General features: G+C 40.1%; 1 protein-coding gene across 11 annotated transcripts in view; it reads left to right on the forward strand.

Annotated features, from left to right (window-relative positions):
* IKZF1 (IKAROS family zinc finger 1) overlaps positions 1-4112 on the forward strand; it is a 66752-nt gene extending 62640 nt beyond the window's left edge. For all 11 annotated transcript variants that reach the window (XM_071736732.1, XM_071736728.1, XM_071736736.1 and 8 more), the window contains one exon: positions 1738-4112. In XM_071736732.1, the coding sequence (XP_071592833.1) occupies positions 1738-2444 (707 nt within the window). In that variant the 3' untranslated portion in view covers positions 2445-4112. The remainder of the gene's footprint in view (positions 1-1737) is intronic.
* Positions 4113-21628: the final 17516 nt, after the last annotated feature.

Consider the following 21628-nt stretch of genomic DNA (forward strand, 5'->3'; position numbering starts at 1 on the left):
TCTTAAGCTTCAAAGACAACTACAGCATTAGAAAGGGTAAATCTGGAAGGGGAAAAAAAAGAATCCAACCCAGCTAGAAGGGTGCTCAAATCAGCAGCATATCACAGAAAGGAAACAAGAGGAAGTAGAAGCTTGTGCAGAGCAGCTAGAAGGTGTCTGTACCCGCACCCTACATCCCTTATAGGAACTTAAGCAATGATCAGAGGGTTTCTTTCTCTGCTTGCAGAACATGGACACACTTGTGTGAAACCATATCTGGTGGGAAATGCAGACTGCAAGACTTTTTACGCTTTTGCCCCATCATTGCAATATTGTCATGCTGGAAGATTCCTGGGCTCCTCACTGACTTTCAGTAGAAACTATGAGTAGACACTGGAGGGGGAAATTGTTGTTGATAAATTAATTTGCATATCTCCTGGTAGATTTTCCGTGCTCATATTTGCATTTCTTTTCAACAAAGTAGGACTTTCCAGAGCCTATCAGCAAAAGTTATGTTGATTAGGAAATCATGACAGCACCTCAAAGAGATGTTTGTGGCTTTCAGTGAATTTCCCAGGATCTGTCGAACTAGAACATCCATCCAGACTGCATACTGATAGACACTGGGACCCTGTTGAGAATTTTTTTAACCTCTTTGAATGTGCATAAATTTATTAGGGGCCTGATAATAACAGTAATGTCTTGCCCTATTCGAGAAAACTGTTCTTGTTCATAAAATCAGCACCTGTGCATTTAAAGAGTTTCTCTCACTCCTAATGTTTACCTTCTGTATTTTTCTAAGTCCTATCTGTCCAGAAATTTTGAGAAATTGTAGTGAAACTTAGTGCTTAACTTAACTAGGGTATCCAGCTGGAGATATATTAGTGCAGTCTGATTTTATAAAAATAAGGGGTACCCTCTTGCTTTTGGTATCCCAAATCATACTCGAAGTTACAAGTAAGTTTTTTTACCTCATAGTATAATGAGGTTAAAAAAATTTCCATGAGGTAAATTTTTTCTGTGACTGTTGGTGGTTCCTGACGCAAAATTTTTAGGGACATCAGTAGCTTCTAATACTGTATCTAATATGGCTTATTTAAAACACAAGGTGTGGTGGGGAAGTGGCAATATGAAAAGATAATTTTTTCATTATTTTTCTTCCATATTAGAGATGACCACATTGCCAATGTGGGCAATTTGTAAGAAAATGAAGGACTAAAACTAAACCATACAATTTACAGTGCACAATTGAAGTTTTTTAGAGAAAAATATTGAAAATGTGCTTCATTGCAAAGGCAATCTTCACTGTAACTGTGTTGGTAAGCTGTCTCCACTAACCAGAAAGGCATTCCTCAGCTCACTGTAGGAATAAGATGAGGGAGTCCTGTTAGAAAGGAGAAAGAATCCTGTTAAAAATCCTGTTAGAAAGGATCCACTCAGTCTGCAGCTTCCACGAATCTCCATATAATTATTTCTAGAGTCTGTTTTCATCCATTTGCTTTTCCAAAAGTGCTTTTTTCAAATTGTGTTACAGGTTAAAAAAAACAAACAAACAAAAAAACCCACAAACAGAGAAAAACAACTAACCTTTTTTTTTCTGACCACCTCTATTAGAGAAGTATGAATAACTCAGGTGAATAGCAGAGGTGGATTTGAGCAACTCTTCTCTTCCACGTTGCTGTTTTATTGATCCATGGTGTTTGGTTCCTTGATTATGTAGGAATCACCCCTCTAACTCCTGACTGTTTTTCCCTGCAGGTGAGAAATGCCTGCCCGATCTTCCATACGATGCCACCACCAACTATGAGAAAGAGAACGAGATCATGCAGACCCACGTTATAGACCAGGCCATTAACAACGCCATCAGTTACCTGGGGGCAGAGTCCTTGCGTCCCCTCGTCCAGACACCACCGGGTGGTTCCGAGGTGGTCCCTGTCATCAGCCCCATGTATCAGCTCCACAAACCTCTGGGGGACAGCCAGGTTCGCTCCAACCACGCAGCTCAGGACAGCGCAGTGGAGAACTTGTTGCTGCTTTCCAAAGCCAAATCCGTCTCCTCGGAGCGGGATGCCTCTCCCAGCAACAGCTGCCAAGACTCAACAGACACAGAGAGCAATAACGAGGAGCGCAGTGGTTTAATTTACCTGACAAACCACATAGGTCCCCACGCAAGAAACGGCATCTCTATAAAAGAAGAAAGCAGGCAATACGATGTCTTGAGGGCGGGTACTGACAATTCCCAGGATGCTTTCAAGGTGATCAGCAACAGCGGGGAGCAGGTGAAAGTTTACAAGTGCGAACACTGTCGAGTCCTTTTCCTGGATCACGTGATGTATACGATCCATATGGGCTGCCACGGGTTCCGTGATCCTTTTGAATGCAACATGTGTGGCTACCACAGCCAGGACAGGTACGAATTCTCTTCCCACATAACTCGAGGGGAGCACCGTTTCCACATGAGTTAAAGCTGCTCCTCACCAGCTGCGTTACTGGAGCTGCACGAGCCACAGCAGCAACAAAGCACAAGGCGACTGGACAGAAAAAGTAAGAAGAGGATCAAAAGTGCAGGTGTCTCCCACAAGAAAAGATTTTCTTTTTGGTAGCATGCAGTCCAACTCAGTTTTCTAAAATGAGTACTAAAGTTTTTACTGAAAATGTCTGATCACCAAAAACCTTTAGTAACCTAAGTAGGAGCTTTTTGTAGTCACATAGCTGAAAGCCCTTCCCTTAACTGATGCTTCTTGCAAACCTGCCTTGCCAAAACTGTTAATCATGCACAGGACGTACCACGTGGACAAGGACACAACAAGCAGGAGTGGCCAAGCCTTTTCTCTTAAAACCCTTAGCACAGAGCTCTTACACCAGACTTTTTAATTTTTTTTTAACTTTCTGGTATTATTTGACTCTTTTGGGATGATTACAAGATGCAGAGGCCCATCTCAGATGATTGCATACACAACTAGGGGTGGGATGGGATCCCCCAGCCAGAGGGTCTTGAATTACTTTGGTGGTAAAAAGTAGAACTTCTCCATCTCCAAGGGTGCTGCTGGTACATCACAGCACACCTTGTTTGTGTCACCAGGCAGGCAAGCAGGTATGTGAAAGATAGAAGAAACACCCTTGTAATATACTCTGTGAAGTATGAATTGCATTTAATGTATAGAAAAAGGGTATTGTTGGCTCTTCTTTTAATAAATGTTTTCCCTCCCTATCCAATAAAAGACCACTTTTTGTTAAGCAACCCCTCCTCTCTCTGCATAAACGTTACAGAGATGTATTTAATTTTTTTTTCATATTTTAGTTATTTAGAAATGTATGATGTACAACTGAGAAAAGCACTAGCTAGAAATACTTTTGGGAAAGAGTCTTTATGTTCATTTTTCATCTTTTTAAAATGCTTGGTAAATATCCAAATGTCCTTCTCTTACATACAAAAAAAAAAAAAAATTCCATTTGCTTGCACAGAAGATGTCTTGTAGATTATTTGGCTCTACTTGTAAGTGTCTCACTTAATTATTTTTAAAGCACTGAGCTGAATTAAACCAGCCAGTCAAAATGTGTAACCTTCTCCATTTCTCCTGACACTTGCTGTTTAATGAGGGACCAAGCCCCGCAAAGGTGCTGAGAACTCTGGCTTCCTATTCAACAAATCATTTCCCCATGTGCTTTAAGTTACTTTTATTTCACCAGAACTAATCCTAAGGTTTAAAACAAAATGATGTTTTGCTGAATGGAGAACAGACATTGCAGCACTTTGCAGAGTTCAGTAAAATCCAGAGCTTACTCCACAGTGGGTTCTGCTGCAGATATTGTAATTTCAGTTAGAATTAAAACTTCTATGATTAAAAGATTTTAACCTCAAACACAGCTGATATTAAAAAAAAATATTTTTAATAATCTTTTTGACTTACTCTTCCCAGTTGTTCATTTCTCTCCCTGAACACTCTCATACTTAGCTTAAGATTGGGCAAAAAAGAAATTTTTGCAGCTGCATAAAAATCTGTCATCAGCACTGCAATAGTGCCTGGGCAAAAGTTGTAAAAATAACCCATCTTATTAACTTAATGTATAAATATCTCCACTCTGCATAATAAATGGATATTGTTCAATAAACATAAACATTAAACTAACAAGACCAGCAGCTTTGTCAGACAGTTCCACAGTCTTCACTCGCAAGTGCCTGCAAGCACATGTACTTATTATGAAAGAAATTCAATGAAACCATAAACTCTTGTACCTTGGCCTATTTGGCCTGATAGGTGAAGCTATATTTGATATACATTTCCTATATGTACACACTAATACAGACACACAGAGTTCCTTCTTCTGCTTTCAATTTTGCCGGTGCAAGTCAGGAGCAACAACAATGAAGTTAGAGGAAAGATGACAGTAAAATAATGAATTGCAGATATTTTTTTTCACAGTCTCATGTCTTAGCTGTTCATGCCTACTGTAAGACACTTACTTCACACAAGATGTGCACAGTGGATTTTTTACACTGGAATTTTACATATATGTGCCTACATAGTAGCTTCGCCACTGATGCCAATGCCACATATGAATGTCCACAAAGCAATGCATGTGGCCACAATTATAACAAATTACTGGTACATGTTAGGTGGTACATACAGGAAGGCCGGGAAGTGACCTCCCATAAAAATGAGTACTGTAAATTACAGGCCAAAAGGTGATCTTTCTACTCCCATATTATAGCTCAGTTGCCTTAAGAGACACCATTGCTTGCTGCCTTCCAGGTAAAGAGGACACGCAGAAGGAACTGTCAGATACTTTCATGCCCCAGTAGGGTTGTGTCATCAATGCCTGCTACACTCTCAGCTTCAAGACAAACTATACCTGACAATGAGGTAAAAATATTTTGGTAATACTGGCTGCTCATGATTTGCATGGGCACAGTGTTCAGTAGGTATAACACTGGCTGGCTGGCCAGGCCCAAAGGGTTGTGGTGAATGGAATTAAATCCAGCTGGTGGCCAGTGACAAGTGGTGTTCCCCAGGACTCAGTGCTGGGGCCAGTTCTATTTAATAAATTTATCAATGGCCTAGATGAGGGGATGGAGTGCACCCTCAGTACATTTGTGGACAACATCAAGTTGTGTGGGACTGCTGATTTGCCTGAGAGTAGAAAGGCTCTGCAAAAGGACCTGGACAGGTTGGACTGATGGGCCAAGGACAAGTGCCAGCTTCTGCACTTGGGTCACAGCAACCCCATGCAATGCCACAGGTTTGGGGAAGAGTGGCTGGAAAGCTACCCAGAAAAAAAGGACCTGGGGGTGTTGATCAACACCCAGCTGAATATGAGCCAGGAGTGTGCCCAGGTGGCCAAGAAGACCAAGAGCATCCTGGTTTGTATCAGGAATAGTGTGGTCATCAGGTGCAGGGAAGTGATCCTGTACTCAGCACTGGTGAGACAGCACCTCAAGTACTGGGTGCAGTTCTGGGCCCCTCAGAACAAGAAAGACATTGAGGTGCTGGAGTGTGTCAGGAAAGGAAATGAATCTGGTGAAGGGTTTGGAGAACAAGCCTTATGAGGAGTGTCTGAGGGAACTGGGAATGTTCTGTCTGAAGAAAAGGAAGCTGAGGGGACACTTTACTGCTCTCTACATCTACCTGAAAGGAGGCTGTAGCAAGATGGGGGCTTGGCCTTTTCTCCCTAACAGGAAGTTATAGGACAAGAGGAAATTGGCTCATTGTGCCAGGGGAGATTTAGATTGGATATTAGGAAAAATTTTTTTTACTGAAAATGTGTCAATAGGCTGCTCCAGGAAGTGGTTGAGTCACCATCCCTGGAGGCATTAAAAAGACATGTAGATGTGGTACTTAGGAACATGGTTTAGTGGTGGACTTGACAGTGCTGGGTTAACAGGTGAACTCGATGATAGACTTGGTCTTTTCCAAGCCAAACAATTCTATGTTTATACTATCTTGTACAAGACTGATCTAAAGAGGATCCTCAGTGGGAGAGCTTAACAATTATGAGTTTCCTTTATTATAAGTTTCTAATTTTTAAATTTTTTTTTAAAAATTAGATACAGGTTCATTTTTCCATAGATGGTAAGGATGCATGCAGTTATTCTTATCCCTCTCCACTTTTAATTGATACCAACCAAGAAGGGATGAAGCAATTGCCCAGATTCCATGTCCTGTGGGAAGTCAGGTATTGGCTGTACAGAAACCTTCTGCTTGTATTGCTCTTACACCTTTTTCTTACTGTGCTAGGATTTAGGTCACTCTATGCCCCATGACATAACTTTTTTTAACCCTTCATTTTAAGACACCTACATAAAGGGAAGGAGGACAAAAGCTTAGACAAGTGATTTTGTTTATTTGCTTTTACTAAAATGCACAAAAATAAAACCACATTCATTAACCCTGTAAACAAGCACAGCTCCAGGGGAATTTAAGACTGCCTTGAACATAGCTTTTAAATGTTATTTCTGAATACTGGGAGGTTTTCCCTGCCTTTGCAACATCTCTGCGCACATCTGCTCATGTAGCAGTCTCTGTGTCACTTTTCTTGTTGATGCGCACATGCCCTGTCTGTGATTTTGTGTATCATTAATATTCTATATACAAATGTATGTGTATATATCTAAAATGGTTCATATGGCATGGTGCTGCAACCATCAATCAGAGTGGTTTTGCTTCCTGGGTCTGGTGTTTATTTATTTATACTGTACCAGGATATGTGATGATGTGTATGAAACAAGACAGAAGTGTAAGCACCAGGGGTCATAGTCTAAAGGCAACGGCAAACGGCATTTTCTGTTCAGGATGGGACTTCTGTAGGTCTGCTTCTTTTTGAATGTTTTGTTTGCTTTGTTTTGTTTTTTCTTTTTTTGGACAATATCATCTTTTGTTTAGAAACAAGCATTTCAATAATTTTATTTATGAACAATGAAAGGATGGCATGAAAAGAGGATGCTTTGAATGTGTGTACATTGAAACAAACTGTGCCCTCAGAAAACCAGGTTAGTGTAGTTTCCCTCTCTCTGGGTTGTTTGTTTTGGTTTGGTTTTGGTTTTTGTTTGCTTTTTTTTTTCTGTGGTGCAATACCCTGATATGGTTTAGCTGAACCCTAAAATGAGTGAGTATGATGAACGTCTTAAAGTTTATATCTGTTTTTAAAAATACAAAATAACTACTTCCCAGCCCTTACCCAGACTGTCTTTTCTAATAGAGAAGTTGTATTTACACACTCCTTTTTTCCCTGTGGTTTTATGTTGTAACTTCATTTTTGTATGAGAACATTATATTAAAAAAAAAAAAAAAAAAAAAAAAAGAAAAAGAAAAAGCAAATTTCATAAAAATTGGAACTCTTAGTAAATTAAGTCCGCAAAGTGAGATGTACCTTTTAAGACAAGAGGACATGGTAAAAAAACCCTAACAGATAAAACCAAACAAAAAACCCAAACCCCAGAACTTTTGAATATTTTGGTCATTCTCCAAGTGGGTGGAGAAGCCATGCAGTAGAGGTGAAGATCCTGTGTTTGGGGACGATGACTCTGTGTGTTGAGATGGGCCATGTGTGTGTGTCTGTATGTCTGTCTGTATGCTGAGATGCAGGTAGACAGCTCAATGGGCAGTGAGGGAGCACTGAGCATCATCCATGGCCTCGGGCTCTGCTTCCACACCCAGAGCCCATGTCACAGTGAGTTTGTCCTTGCTGTCCTTCCAGCCCATCTTCTGTGGCCAAAAAAAGCCACCCTGTGTCAGTCACCCTACGTTCACCAGTGCCATGAAGCAGCCTTGCTCAAGTTTGAAATCAGCTCTCTCCTATCCAGAGTGTCCCCAGACACAGAACCCACAGAGCTCCTTGGAGCAGCTGACTTGGAGAGGCTTTGCTTCCTTTGCAGCCCTCTCCTCTTGCCCTTCCCTCCCACCAGCCAGCCACAGTGATTACAGAACACAATTACTTCTGCATGTAGAGTCATAGTAATTCAAAATAAAACACTGAGGAATTATTTCTACTATTTGCCATAGCAAAGGTGATTTCTCAGCAGGTGTCCCCGTTTCCTTCAGATTCCAGCACAGTAAATTTCACATCACATATTTAATGAAAACAAGAACCACTCGTTTGCTTGGAAAAAGCACCTTTTATAAACTTTCAGAAATATTTCCACTTGTAAAACTGATTATGAACAACATGAGATTTAAAACAAAACAAAGCAAACAAAACAACAAACAAACCAAACTGCCAACCCTAATGGTACTGCAATCAATTCTTTTACAGGTTCCCAAAATCTAGTTTTTTCTTAAGTTACTGATATGATTTCATCATAAACCATGACTGTTTTTTCTATAAGAAGAAACCTTTTACTCTCCTAATTCTTTTGTTGACCATGACAGCTAGTTCTTTGTAAATAAAATGAACTAAAAATTTCTGTTTCAGTGGTGACTCTTCTGCAAAGTAAATATGGTCCATCAAATAATAATAATAATAATAATAATAAATAATAAATAATAATAATAATAATAATAATAATAATAATAATAATAATAATAATAATAATAATAATAAACAAAAGTAGACTAAATATAATATTCTCAATCAATGCTATTAAGTCCTTAAACTAAAGCAGAGACATCTGCAGATGTAAATGCAAGTTTGTGTACCTAAAAATCTGTTCTGGGTCTCTGTCTATTACGTTTTGAAGAGTATCTTAAAATCATCATATTTGTATTAATTCCCACCCCAAAAGACTGATTAAAATGTAGTAACTCTTGTAAGTGCCAAGATACAAACTGTTACACAGACACAAACATACGACTACCAAGAGCCAGTATTTTCAGCCCCGAGTCCCCAAGACAGGGTTCCCAATTCATATGTAAGCATCTGAACACCAAAACTGTATTAAAAGGTCCTCAGCAACCAATATTTTCTAGTCAGTGTTTGAAATCAAGAAATATACTAAAACACACAAGATTATTTTAGGAGATATCAAAATGAGAACTGGGACCCAGACCTGGAAGACAGAGATCTGATAACAGAACAGTTTCCTATTTTGGGAGGGGGCAGGTGTGTGTCTGTGTGTCTGGGGGGGGGGTGTATGTGTTGTGTAGGGGGATGGATTGTAATCATTCAACATCTTATTTGAAGAAGAGGGGTTACAAATGCTCCTGACTTTGCTGAGGATATAGCACTGCTTTTGTCAGCTCATGAGATGGTCAAAAATAAAGGAGAAGCTGAAAATGTTGCAATTGGAAAACCAAAGTGTTTGATTTCTGAACACAACTGCTCCTGTCTCTGTCTTGTGGGTCAGAGCTCCAGGGCATCCTTGTCTGTTTTGGGCCAGCCAGGATGTGTCCACCTTTGTGCAACACAGCTGGCCTCTTATCTGGAAGGAAAATGGTGCATGAGAAAAATTCTGGTTTGAATGCATCCTGAAAGACAAAAATCCCTCAGACCCCTGGCATGTGGAAGGTAACAGAAGTCTTAACCTTAACAGGAGAGGAAGTTTGTTACCCTGGTTTTCATGGTTTCCCAGTTTTTAAGTTAATTTTTATGCTTTTTTTTTTTTCTTCTTCTTTTTTTTTTTTCTTTTTTTTCTTTTTTTTCTTTTTGCTACACAGACTTTGAATTTTCAGGGCCATGGAACATGCAACTCTCATGGCAGTCACTGGCAGCTGCATTTTTGAAGCCTTGCACTAATTCCCAGAAAATGGGTTTCCAGAAAAGAGAAGGGCCTGAAAATTTTCAGAGTTTAACTGAAAATGGGATGGAAGACAGTGAGAAATCCAAAGTTGGACTTCAGGCAGCAGGAGTTCATCACATTTCAACCAAAAAAAAAAAGAAGCAAGTGAGCACAGCTGAAACACCGCTCTTGCTAAATGAACAGATCCCAGTTAACTGCAGGGAAACTTTTGCTGCATTAGGCTTTAAAACTTTTTTTTTTTTAAAGTTAAGGTCTCATTGCTTTAAACTTGTCCCAGGACATGGAACAATTCCTGGTTTTATCTGTCCCGACCACACATACGAAAGATGTGAGTGACAGAAGGCAGCTGCTGCCGCTGCCGCTGCCGCTGGTGGCGGCTGCAAATCACACAAACCAACGCCTTCCTGTCCCTTGGGAGAGAAGTGAAGGTTCTGGTTTATAAGCAGTTAGAGAAGAAAGAAAAAAAAAAAAAATTAAAAAAAAATCTACACCTTGCAGCAGACAGTGAGCCTGGGGCTGGCAGGGTGAGGAAGTTAATCAGCACCAAGCAGGCTGTTCGGGATGAGGCCAAACAGATGGCTCGTCTCCGAAACGGCAAAACGGGAAGCAGATGTGGCCACTGCTTCTCCCCATGCATAACTGGGAACCAGCCAGTTGGTGAGGAAATTTGCATAACAAGGATAATTTGGTATCAAAACTGTCCCTAGAAGTGATCTGAATGGATCTGGGCACAGTTGACAGTTTTCACTTCTTGTTTCCCACTCAAATGTTCAACCAGATTAAATTTTAATTCTGAACCTACTCTTTGCCTGAGGTTGCTCTCAGCAATCTTCTAGGGAAACCTACAGTGCAGGCAGGGAGGACTCAGGGGGTCTCAGCTAAAGATTTCAGGGCTGAAACCCTGATCTCTGCTCAGGCCACCGAAATTTTAGCGACTAATTTCAGCAGGCTCAAATTTTCAAATTAAAGTCCATAAATTTCATGTCATCCTACGGACAACCAGCAAAACCGAGCCCGACCTCATATCTTCTATTTGCATGCACCAAAATCCACAGAGCTTGGATACAGGTATGCTACAGGCCTGGGATAATGTAAGCCCCTTGTAAGCTCCTTACTACCAAGAGCAGAGCCAAGAGCCCTGGACAAGCCCAGCATCTCTCCCCAATGCCCCACAGAAGCCAGAGGGGCCCCTCCTCTGACCAGCCTGCACAGAAGTCCTTACAAGAAAACCTTGGGAAAATAACATGAGTATTGAGGGAGCAGTGTAACATGTAGATATGATGTACTACAAGAGAGGAGTTTCTTTTTAATTATTTTCCTCCCTGTTTTGTTTCAAAGGACATAGCAATGGCTATTTCACTGCAGTCCTTATAAAGTTCCTGCTGCACTGACAAGAATTAAACTAAATACTGCAGCATTAATACGTCATGTAAATTAAAACAGAGATCCCAAAAGCTCTTAATATTAAGAGGGGTTCAAATCTCAATTCAAACATTCCAGTTTTGTTTCTCTGACAGTTGTAGTGTACAAAAAAGTACCCTTATCATCTTAGGGAGATTCCTGCATGTAGCCATGGGAGAGAAGATAGCCTCATTCTCCACTGTGTTGCAGAAAAAGAAAAGGGAGTAAATACCTGCTGAAAACATATATTTGCCAGCACTAACATTACCATTGGTATATGAATTTTACTTTTTTTGTTTTGTTCTGAACATGCAGAAGTCCTACTCTGAAACATTCTCAAACTTTTTAATTTTGCATTGCATCCAGTCACTTAGCTCTAGACTACTGTTAAATATAGTATTTTATTTGCATAGTCTGGCAAATGCACATGGGAAATGCACTTAACACGCACATGTAGGTAGGGGGTTTTTTTGAACTCACCAAATTTTGGTACAAATTATAATGATTACTTCTGCTTTGGAAACATCTGTCTTGCTACCCCTTTGCAATAGCAAGCAATAGCAAGCTAGCTGAGACACCAGCTCTATGAGGTCTAACACTGATATTCTGATAGCAACTGACAGGACGATTTCTACTGCAGTAACCAGAGTAAAACCTGTGTAAGTGAAACTGATCAAGCTGCTGCAGATCACGCAGCACTTACAGACCCTGCAGTTCCTGCTCTGCCCAGCTCCCAGCTAGAATGCATTTAACTCACCTTGAAACAAAGATCAGATCCTGATCAGCAGAAATAATAGACATACAGAAGAAGAAAAGCTACAGGGGTCTTAGAGAGACAATTAAATGCACGTATTAATAGATGAAGAAGTGTGAAATTAAGCGTTTTCAAGAAAATTCCAAAGCCCAAACCCTGAGGAGGAGGCTATAGGCATATGCCTGTGTTTTGTTAAATAGTTCTTGATAGAGGAATCATAATTTGGCCATTGAAGGTAGGGGCAAATGTACCATAAGTGATAGGAAGACCAGAAAGGAAATGAAGGGTGGTAAAAGATTGGGTGGAAAAATTAACACATCAAGTTCAGCACTGAAGAAATTACACTCGACTGTAAGAGTTAGAACTACAGAATTAAAACAGCTCAAACGTGCATTTCAGGGAGCAAAAAATAGACTACCATTCTTATTAGTTGCATGTCTTTTAGGGTACAGAAGAGGCGACCTCTTCTCTTGATTATCCTTAAATCTAAAATTCGTTTATGAACTAAAACTGGTTTTGTATGAATTTGAGACCCACCCCCTGACAAATTCAGAGAGCCAATGCAGGTGTTCTTGCTGTACATTCATACTTCCTTTTTTTTTTTTAATACAAAGAATCACAGTGTAAATCCTTTTTAACAATTCCTTTTATGTTGTCATTACTGTTATTAAAAAAAAAACTCTTTTCTTAACACTCCAGTTTCCAGAAACACAGAGTTCTGGAGAATATCCATTTTTTGTTTCAAATACAGGAGGTGTGTAGCTCCGCAGGTCTTGAGAAGTATGTGTGGGATTAAGATTAGAGGAAGTGTGAATGAGTCTGAACCAAAAAGGAATATCATTTCATCCTCCTTTCCAAAATCCAAGATTCAGTTTCTGAAAAGCTGGTAAAAACTACTATATCCTCCCCCCTCCCCTGAAAGGGAAACTGTAGCAAACACACACACACACACACACACACACACAGGCACCAAAAAAAAAAAAAAAAGCCTAAATTCTTTACACAAGGGCATACAAGGAGATTTTGACAAAATTAGGATTGGTAGCCAGGTCTTCTGAGACTTGCTCGTTCTCCAGCAGCAGACCAGGTTTCCTCTTCAGTGTGAAGTGAACACAGGAACCCGTATTTGCAGCCCCTTGCACTGACTTATAAGAGCTGTAGAAAGTTCACAGGTCTAAGAATTCAGGCTGGAGATTAATTCAAAGTGTGTGTGTGTGTGCATGCTGTATGTGCATACACCATAGATGAGACTAATTCAAAATACTCAGTAATTTATATACTTCTGACAAACAGATAGTTTTCCTTCCACTTCTTTGTTACAGAAAACATCTTATGTTACCTGAATTTACACACTGTTTTGATCATATATACAGAGAGACATAAACCTTCCCAGGATCAGCTGTTGGACAGCTTTTGCCTCGCAAATTGGTTCAAATTACAGATAAAAGGAAAACACTACTGGGAGAGGGGCTCTCTGCCTGATGTGCAGTAGTGTGGGCCCTCTCTCAGTTTTCTTATGGACACTCAATGAGCTGATCAAGTAACAGTTCTATGGCAACCTAATGATTCAGCAAACTGGGATACTTTTCTAAGCCTTACAAACACTGTAAAATCACTCTATTTGTCCTCCCAAATATGTCAGGAAAATAATTTAAAAAAAAAAAATTAAAACAAAATCCAAAACAAAAAACAAAACTGAAAAAACAAAGCAGCAGGGCAATAGCCACATGAAAGTCCTATGCTCCAAAGAAAAAGATGCCTCTGATGGCTTTAGTTGGCAGGCTAATTTACAACAGAACACTGAAAACTCACTGGAAACTTTGCACAAATACCAACGTGCAAAATAGAAACTTCAGATAAGCTGTGGAAAGAGGGTGGGATTTCCAGAAAATAGGGAAGGACTTGTTACACCCTCCTTGTCAAATTTTGCAGGATCACCACAGCTTCTCTGGAGAAGCAGTATGTGCACAGGGGTAAGGCTAAGAGCTTTCCTTTTGGTTCTGCTTCTCCTAAATAAACTGCTTGCCTAATTTCCTTTGCAATATTCAACTCAAAAACCCATCCTCCTTTCCACATCTTACTGTGCTGTGTACTTCTGCTACTAAGCCTCTGGCCAGTTCCATAATTCTAGATCATGAATACTACATCATATCAACATTTTGCTTTTTCTCAAGCCCTAGGTCTCACTAATACTGAGCAAGGTAAAGTCAGCAGGGAGCTGAGAAGAGCTTGTGCCATTCAGCAGCTCCCAGGGGAGGGTCTCCAGAAGGCATGGAGGGATGGCAGGCCAGGTCCCTTCACCGTTTCATGCCTTGCCAACAGGGGAAGTTGCACAGCTTATCTTTCTCAGTGTTTTCTGAGGTCACTGCTGGAGTTTTTCTCAATAAAAGCAGAATAAATGCTTTCTCACAGGCTGGCTCACAAGGTCTCTCTTTCCAAGCTCTCCCCATCATGGCTGCCTCCTGACAACCCCTTGCTCAGAGCCCTTCTCCAGCCCATCCACACCCAGCATCTTCAGCCTGGGAAGCCCATCACCTCCACCAGCACCTCAGCTGCAGGGAGGGCATGGGGTAAGGCAGGAGGAAAGCAGGCAGCATCCCATCCTCAGCCATCAGACAAGCACCTCAGGGATGCTGATCTGCCTTCAGTCTTAACCAGGCACCTCAAGACACCCTATTTCCCCCTGGGGAATGTACCCAGCCCCAGAGCACACCTTGGCATGCTTGCTTGCTTGCAGTTAGAAAGGAAATGCCCAGGAGAAACAACCACAGATAGGCTTGGTGGTAGTGGAGAGGGGGAAGAAAATTCAAGCACTACAAAAAAATCTTTGGGGGGGAGTGAAATATAAAAACTAATGTCTTCAGAAAATTACTCTTTGCTCATTCTTGGCTTTTTTTGAACTAAGCCTGATTCTGCATCAGTAAAACACTGGGAGAAATGAAGGTAGATATGAAAAACACTGGCTTTTGGAGTCGATCTTCTATAAAGTTCTATTGAAATGAAAAAAAAAAAAAAAAAAAAAAAAAAAGAATTGTATAAATGCCACATAAAATTAGCATACAAAAAGTAGGCCTGGAAACAGCTCTGGAAAAGATGTATGTTTCAGAGAAGGGATTTCTGTGGTTTTTTTTAAGGTAGCCTCATTTTAAGTTTGAATTAAACTATGTACCTGGAAAAAAATAAAATTGGGATTTTGAATCAACTTTAGGAGTCTTGAAAAACTACATGACAGATTTCTGCACTCCACAAAGTACCTTAGCCTGCTCTGAACACACAAAAAATGAAGGACAGGATCCAGGAGTGCACCCCTTTCCATTCTATAGCATGACAGCCTTGCTAGATGGCACCATCCCAAGGGGCTAAAGGGAGACTCCTCCAGCAGTCACCCCCAGCAAGATTTCAGTAGCAATGAGCCCCGATCCATAGAATAGAAGAGAGAAGGGTTAACACCATTTCCTCTCCCCTTCAGTTGACTAAAGGCAAATGCTCCTTTCAAAAAGGGGATTGCAGCAGCATGATGCTTCCCCAGCATCCATGCCTCTGTGCTGTGCTCTTGCCTTTCTAGGGATTTGCTGAGCAGTGCTACCCTGTTGAAGACCAAATCTGTGGCCCAGTTGATTTGTTGGTTCAACACAAGGCATGGCTGAAACAGTCTGCCTGACTCAAAGAGCATACGCTTCCTGTTGTTGGCAGAAAGTGAGACTTCACACTGTTCCCCCTTGCTTCCTTTAAAAACAGTGCCAGGAATTGATGTAAATTGGCTGCAAAGCATCTGACCCACAAAGCAGGGAAGTGAGAAACCGTAGGACTCAGGAAGATAGAGCAATATTAGCCACTTATATCTAAGCACATATGGGGTTTTATGTATATATTCAATCCATGATCTTGGATGGGATCTGTGATTTTCACTTGAAATGGGCACAAGGGGCTGAAGATCTCAGCAACTCTGGAGAATTCTTTCTCTGGAGAAATCAGTCAAGAAGTTTCTTCAGTCCTGAAAACTATCCCCAACCAGCTGCCTTCAGCTGCCCAGACAACTCAGTCAAACATCAGCCAGGAAGCCAACAAATTACCCAGCATGTAGCTCTGTCTTCTGGGACAGGTAAGTCAGGAGAAAGTCCCTGCACTGCTGAGGTAAGAGTGGTGCCAGATGCTCAACCCTATTCTGACAGCACAAATGATTTTTACTTGCAAGGCCACGCGGGGAGAGCAAAAAATACCATTTGCTACCAACGAAAACTCACGTGAATTAAGACTGTCGAATTAGACTCAGCTCCTGTTACCTACTTGTTAAAAGTCTCAATGAATTTCAAAGCATTTTCAGTATCTTCAGCTTGGAAGACTGGTCATATCCACTCCTTTACTCTGTAATTAAAATTTCTAAGATTGATGAACAGTTTCACCTTATTATTATCACACCCAGTGTAATACTACAGCCTGAGACACAAGATGAAAGTAATTTTTTTTAATCCTATTTTTGTTAAGTAGGGAGTTATGGAGGTCAGCCTGATTTTCACAGCTCCCCCCCAAAAATCGTCTTAAAAATGGGAGGCCACCCAATGAATCAACAATAATCCTTAATAAAATACCAGTGAAAAGTCATTAACACGGGGTGCTTTAAGGGGACAAGACAAGGAAACATAACTTTGACTGTCCTTATGCTTTCATTAGGAAGCTGGGTTGACTTCTTCGGGAAAAGATCTCCATCTGGTGGCAGACTGTAAAAAAAGATGAAGACAAACACGACAGAGGTGTTACTTAACTTTTCAAAGTCTGCTGTTGCCCGGAATGGAGTGGATTTAGCGTGGATAATTATTTCTCCATAACTTCCAAACCTTTATAAGTAGAGACTGAGCAAGACACCTTGCTACGTCTGTCCTAACCACCTGTCTAGCAAAAGCATTTGAGCTCCTCTGGCTCATGTTTCCCATCACACAGCTCTGAGGGAAAGGCATCCCCAGCCTGCAGATGAGGGTAGCAGCAGAACCTTTGCCACCCCACCTGCTGACAGGGGTAGTCCAGGATATTCGGACTCCTCTCTAGGATATTAACCCCTCTATAGAGGTATAAATAAGGCAGTTCTCCTCTCTCACTCCTGTAAAGATAAAATGGGTAAAGATAAAATGGGGACCAAATAACCTGACATAATTTACTCCTACTCTGACATCACTAGAGGATGGGATTTTACTATTTTAAGTATTTGGGGAGTTCTACCACAACAATTCTTTTTAAAAGCATGGGAGAAATGGTTTTCATGAATTAAACTACAATGGAGAAGTTCCCAAGTTTGCCCCCTCTGAGACATGTACAGCCAGAGCACTAGTATATATTTTTAGGAGATGACAGCAGAAATTTCTTAGATTTCAATCTTTTGTCTTCTTGAATTTTTGTGGTGCAAAACTTCTGGTTTTGGAATGACCTCTGATACTGCAAGGTATCAGTTAAATCTTTTTAGTCAGCCAAAACACTGAAGCACCCCACTAAGTAGGGTGGAAACTTTTACTTTTTTTTTTTTTCAACTTTTAAATTGTTGAAAAAGCCCACAGGGATGTTCAGAATATAACAGACTAATCACAGAACCTGGAAACCAATTCCTCGTTACCTCCTCCCTTGTCACTACAAGCTTATTTTCTACCTCTTCCTTCAGTCACGGTGTAGCTAGACAAGCCCAGAGTTTCTGGGACCTCCCATAAAAGTGGAGGTTTTCTTTTTTTCTAATTTTATGCCATCACTGCTAAATGTGTACTTTTATAAGACATTAAGCCATCAACAAATATTTAAAAACATACAATCATTGTCCAAATAACTTTAAAGTACACATTTATTTGCATCTTTATACATAATCAATTTTTCCACAGCACTTTTCACTGTTTTCCGTTGATTCTTTTTGAATTAGCTCCTTTTTTCTGGTTTGATGCCAAATTGCACCATTCTTAGAGTACCTAGCAGGAAAATAGCTTGCAGAAACCAGCTTCCAGAGTTCATGTCCTCTCTGGAAAAAATGTTTCCATAATTTTTAAAAAATCAGGAGTCTCCATAATTCTATTTACATGGCTACATCCTTCACTATAGCAGACCTACATCCATTCTGTAAATAATTAGTATGTAAGAAATACAAGATATCAAAAGCATTCAGATTCACTATGTCAGTATCTCACACTTCCTCTTACTTCTTTTCTTATCTGAAAAAAAAATAAAATAAAGAAACCATAGGTGAAATAATAGGTTTTTTTCTCTTCAGGACATTGAATTAAATATATGAGCACAAGCTATTTTATGACAGCTCCTGTAGAATATTTCATTGGTTGGATCAGATCTGCAAGAACAAGAGGTAACTGGCACAAAATACAAGTATTTATTTGGAAAAGTAGAAAACAGACTTACATGTCTTGATCACCACTGAGAAATATTTCTGACTGGTGAGGCCTATCAATCAAAATGGTTCTGTGTAAGAGTTTCAGATGGAAGGGCCACCCCAACTGACAGACATCCTTTCCTATGGCTATACATAAAAACTTACTCTATTTACTGGTATTTTTAAAAGTGTCTTCTTAAGAAAACCATAAAAGCTACTCTAAAAGCAGATGCCCAGAAAATTTAATCTCTCATTACATTTTAACTCACAGTACAGAATTCAAAACCTGTTCAAACTGGGAAGGAATCTCCCCAAGCCACTGCCTGGAAAATTTTGCTTTAATTCAAAAAAACCAAAAAAAACCCCAACAAAAAAACACCACAAAAAACTTCAAGCCCCTGCCCAAGCTTGCCCAGCTGAAGCTGTAGCTTTTTTGGTCCCCTTCTTCCTTCCCAGCTAAGGATTCCAGTCATGCCCAGGGGGGAGAAATCCAGTTATTCCCATCTTCCTTAGCAAGATACACTGAGGAAGCCCTGCATCACCACTCTGACAGCCAAAAAGCAGATTCAGTATCTTTCCAGCATCCTTGCAGCAGTCAGTCACTTTCTTTGACCCTCAGCTTCTGAAAGAGAACAGTACTGCCTTTTGCTTGCTGCTGCATCTTCCTCTGCCACAGGAAAACGACCTCATACAACCTCTGGAGCAGGCAATGAGCCTTGGCGATAGGGGAATACACATACAGGACATATCTTACCTTCTTTGAGTCTTTTACAACTCCTGTATGATATTTTATTAAGATAGAAAATATTAAATTATCGTAGTATCGGTGCACAGTTAATTTGAAAACCATATTCCAAGTGCAGTTATAGACAAATGGCAAGGTCTTATCAAATATTTCACATGGGTCGTTCCTGCAGCTGGTTTTGTTAGTGACTTAAGTGATGGAGGAGAGGGGCTCCACTGGTGCTGAAAGCAGCTGGGAAAGATGGGAAAACACAGTAAAGTCAAAAAATCATGTGTCTGAAGCACATCTACAGTTCAAAGGATCTTTCAAGTCCTAGTAAGTGCTCACCAAGACCAACCCCTCACTGCCATCAAAATGAAAATGTTAATAAGTGGGGTTTTTTGTTTGTTTGGTGGGGTTTTTTTCCAATGAGATGGTGGCCTGGGAGTAGTTCCATAATTTCTATCAGAAAAACAGGGAGTGCCTGATTTCAACAGGACAGTCTTACCAATTCTCTTAGAGGTCAGTCTGGTTTCCACCCACCCACCATTACCAGATGATGATCATAGCTGCTTCATCAGCTTTTTACCTACTTGTGTTGGCACAGTTTTCTATAAATGAAAATTCATCAGGGGATTTTGCATTGCTCTGAGACAATTTAGCTAACTCAACTGAAAGAGAATGAGGCTCAACCAAGACAATGAAAAGTCTGAATTGCCTTGTGTGTTAGTAAGACCTCACCTTTCCAGGACTGTAATCATTTACCTTTATTTAAGAAAAACTAGATTGTGCACCGAATGTTACTGAACCACAAAAGTAGAGGAGAGTCCTGCATTTCTTCTTCCAAAGTTCAGCCAGCCAAAAAAGAATAAAGTACATAGGTTTCTTGCATACACTAAACAGATCCATTAAACTGCATTTATCTGCATCATTTCCCTTAAATTACAATCATGCCCTAAGTCTGTGCATTTTCTGTATTTTGTGAAATTATGTTACTGGCGACCTAATCTCGTTTGGTGGCTCTGTTAGAGCAGGTTGTGAAATACATAATGGGCCAGTACTGCAAGTCCTGCTGATTTGTGAGTCCTGCAGCAAAGCCCACATATTGCTGGAATGCTGAAGAGATGGTCTTAACACCTGCATCATTACTAAAAAAGAGAAAGAATAAACCTAATGATCCCTTTCACTATTTCAATGCATCTTATGTAAAACAGAAGCGTGTTCATGTAACTTAAAGAAGTGCTAAGTAATGAACAAGGTAAGAAGTAGGAGGAAGAATGTTCCTGCCTGCTGCTGTGGTTTTACCTTTTATTTCAAGTCTCACTTTGCACAGGACAAACATAGGGGCACCACATTTCTCTCCCAGTCCTTGTTGTCTTCAAAGGTTTTTTATTCTCTGTCAGTATGTTCCATCTTTCCATTAAAATATGAATATTTATATACAGTGTGCTCACATAGCATACCAGAATAATTCCCAGCATAAATAAGGCAATTATTTAATCATACATAAGGGTTTTATTACCCTCAAGCAGCACTTGGGTTTTACTAAACAATTAAAATTCTCTGGGATTTTCATTCACTTACCTGAGAAAAGATTTCAAAGAATGTGTTTTCATTAGGGTTGGAGAGAGCAAAGATCTTACCTAGTACATGTTTGTAGCTCTCCAACAGTGAACTTTTAAGGGTAGATGTAATCTCATAATCTTTACCCAAGTGGCACAAAAGTCAATCAGTTTGGACCCCACCACACATTCACTCTTACAAAATAATCCAATTATTCTACTTTCCCCATTTCAAAAATTAGCATATATATTTGCATATCTGAATTTTTACATCTCTGCAAAACAATTTCTAATACATACCAGACTTTATAGAAAAAAAAATAGGATGGATTTTTTTAATGTTTGAATCAGGATGAGCTCTAAAGAATAAAAGCCAGGTCACAAATTACTCTGAACTTAAGGTTCACTACAGTCTCATAGACCCTGTAATCCCCAAATGGCTTTATAAAATTGCTAGATAAATAGTATTTACAAGAAAAATCTGACTAGCTTTTAAGCTCAGAATTTCCCCCATCCCATGGCTGACTCTCACATCCTACAGACCCATTACCTCTTCTCCAGTTGCAGTTGCCCAGACAACACACAGATGCAGAAGCAGTGATAAAAAGCAAGGTCAAGTAGAAACTCACCAGGAAAAGGACTTAATAAGAAACTGGGATAGACCACAACAATATGGAGTGCTGCTGACATAAGACCATCCCCTTTTACCCATGCTTCTATTCTCACATCCTTGACTCTTCCCTTCCTCTGCTTCTGTCTCTTCCCAAACAACACAGAAATATAATAGAAAACAACATAGAAAATAATATGACCTGGGTCCCTCAGCCTAGCATGGCCCTACTGGTACAGCACAGTCAGCCCTGCAAGATTCCCCCCAGTGCACCCTTCAATTATATGTGAGGTTTGACCATCTTGCCCTTAAATATTAATAAAATTCCTCCATCTTTCAAAGCAGCCATTTGCTTGGGGCTTTGTTTTTGTTTTGTTTGTTTTTTGGTTTTGATTGGGGTTTTTTTGTCAGTTTCTCATTCTGTTACTTGTGTTCAGCAATCTCTCAGATTGTGACCAGCTCTTTCTCAGCCTTTTCAGCTGCTGAAATCTCAAGCCAGGTCTGTCTAGATACCTGCCTGTGTAACACAAGAAAATTTATTTCAAGGACAGATGAAAAAACAGGCACAGA

Source organism: Heliangelus exortis, chromosome 2 (assembly GCF_036169615.1).
Source record: "Heliangelus exortis chromosome 2, bHelExo1.hap1, whole genome shotgun sequence".
Classification (NCBI taxonomy): Eukaryota; Metazoa; Chordata; class Aves; order Apodiformes; family Trochilidae; genus Heliangelus; species Heliangelus exortis.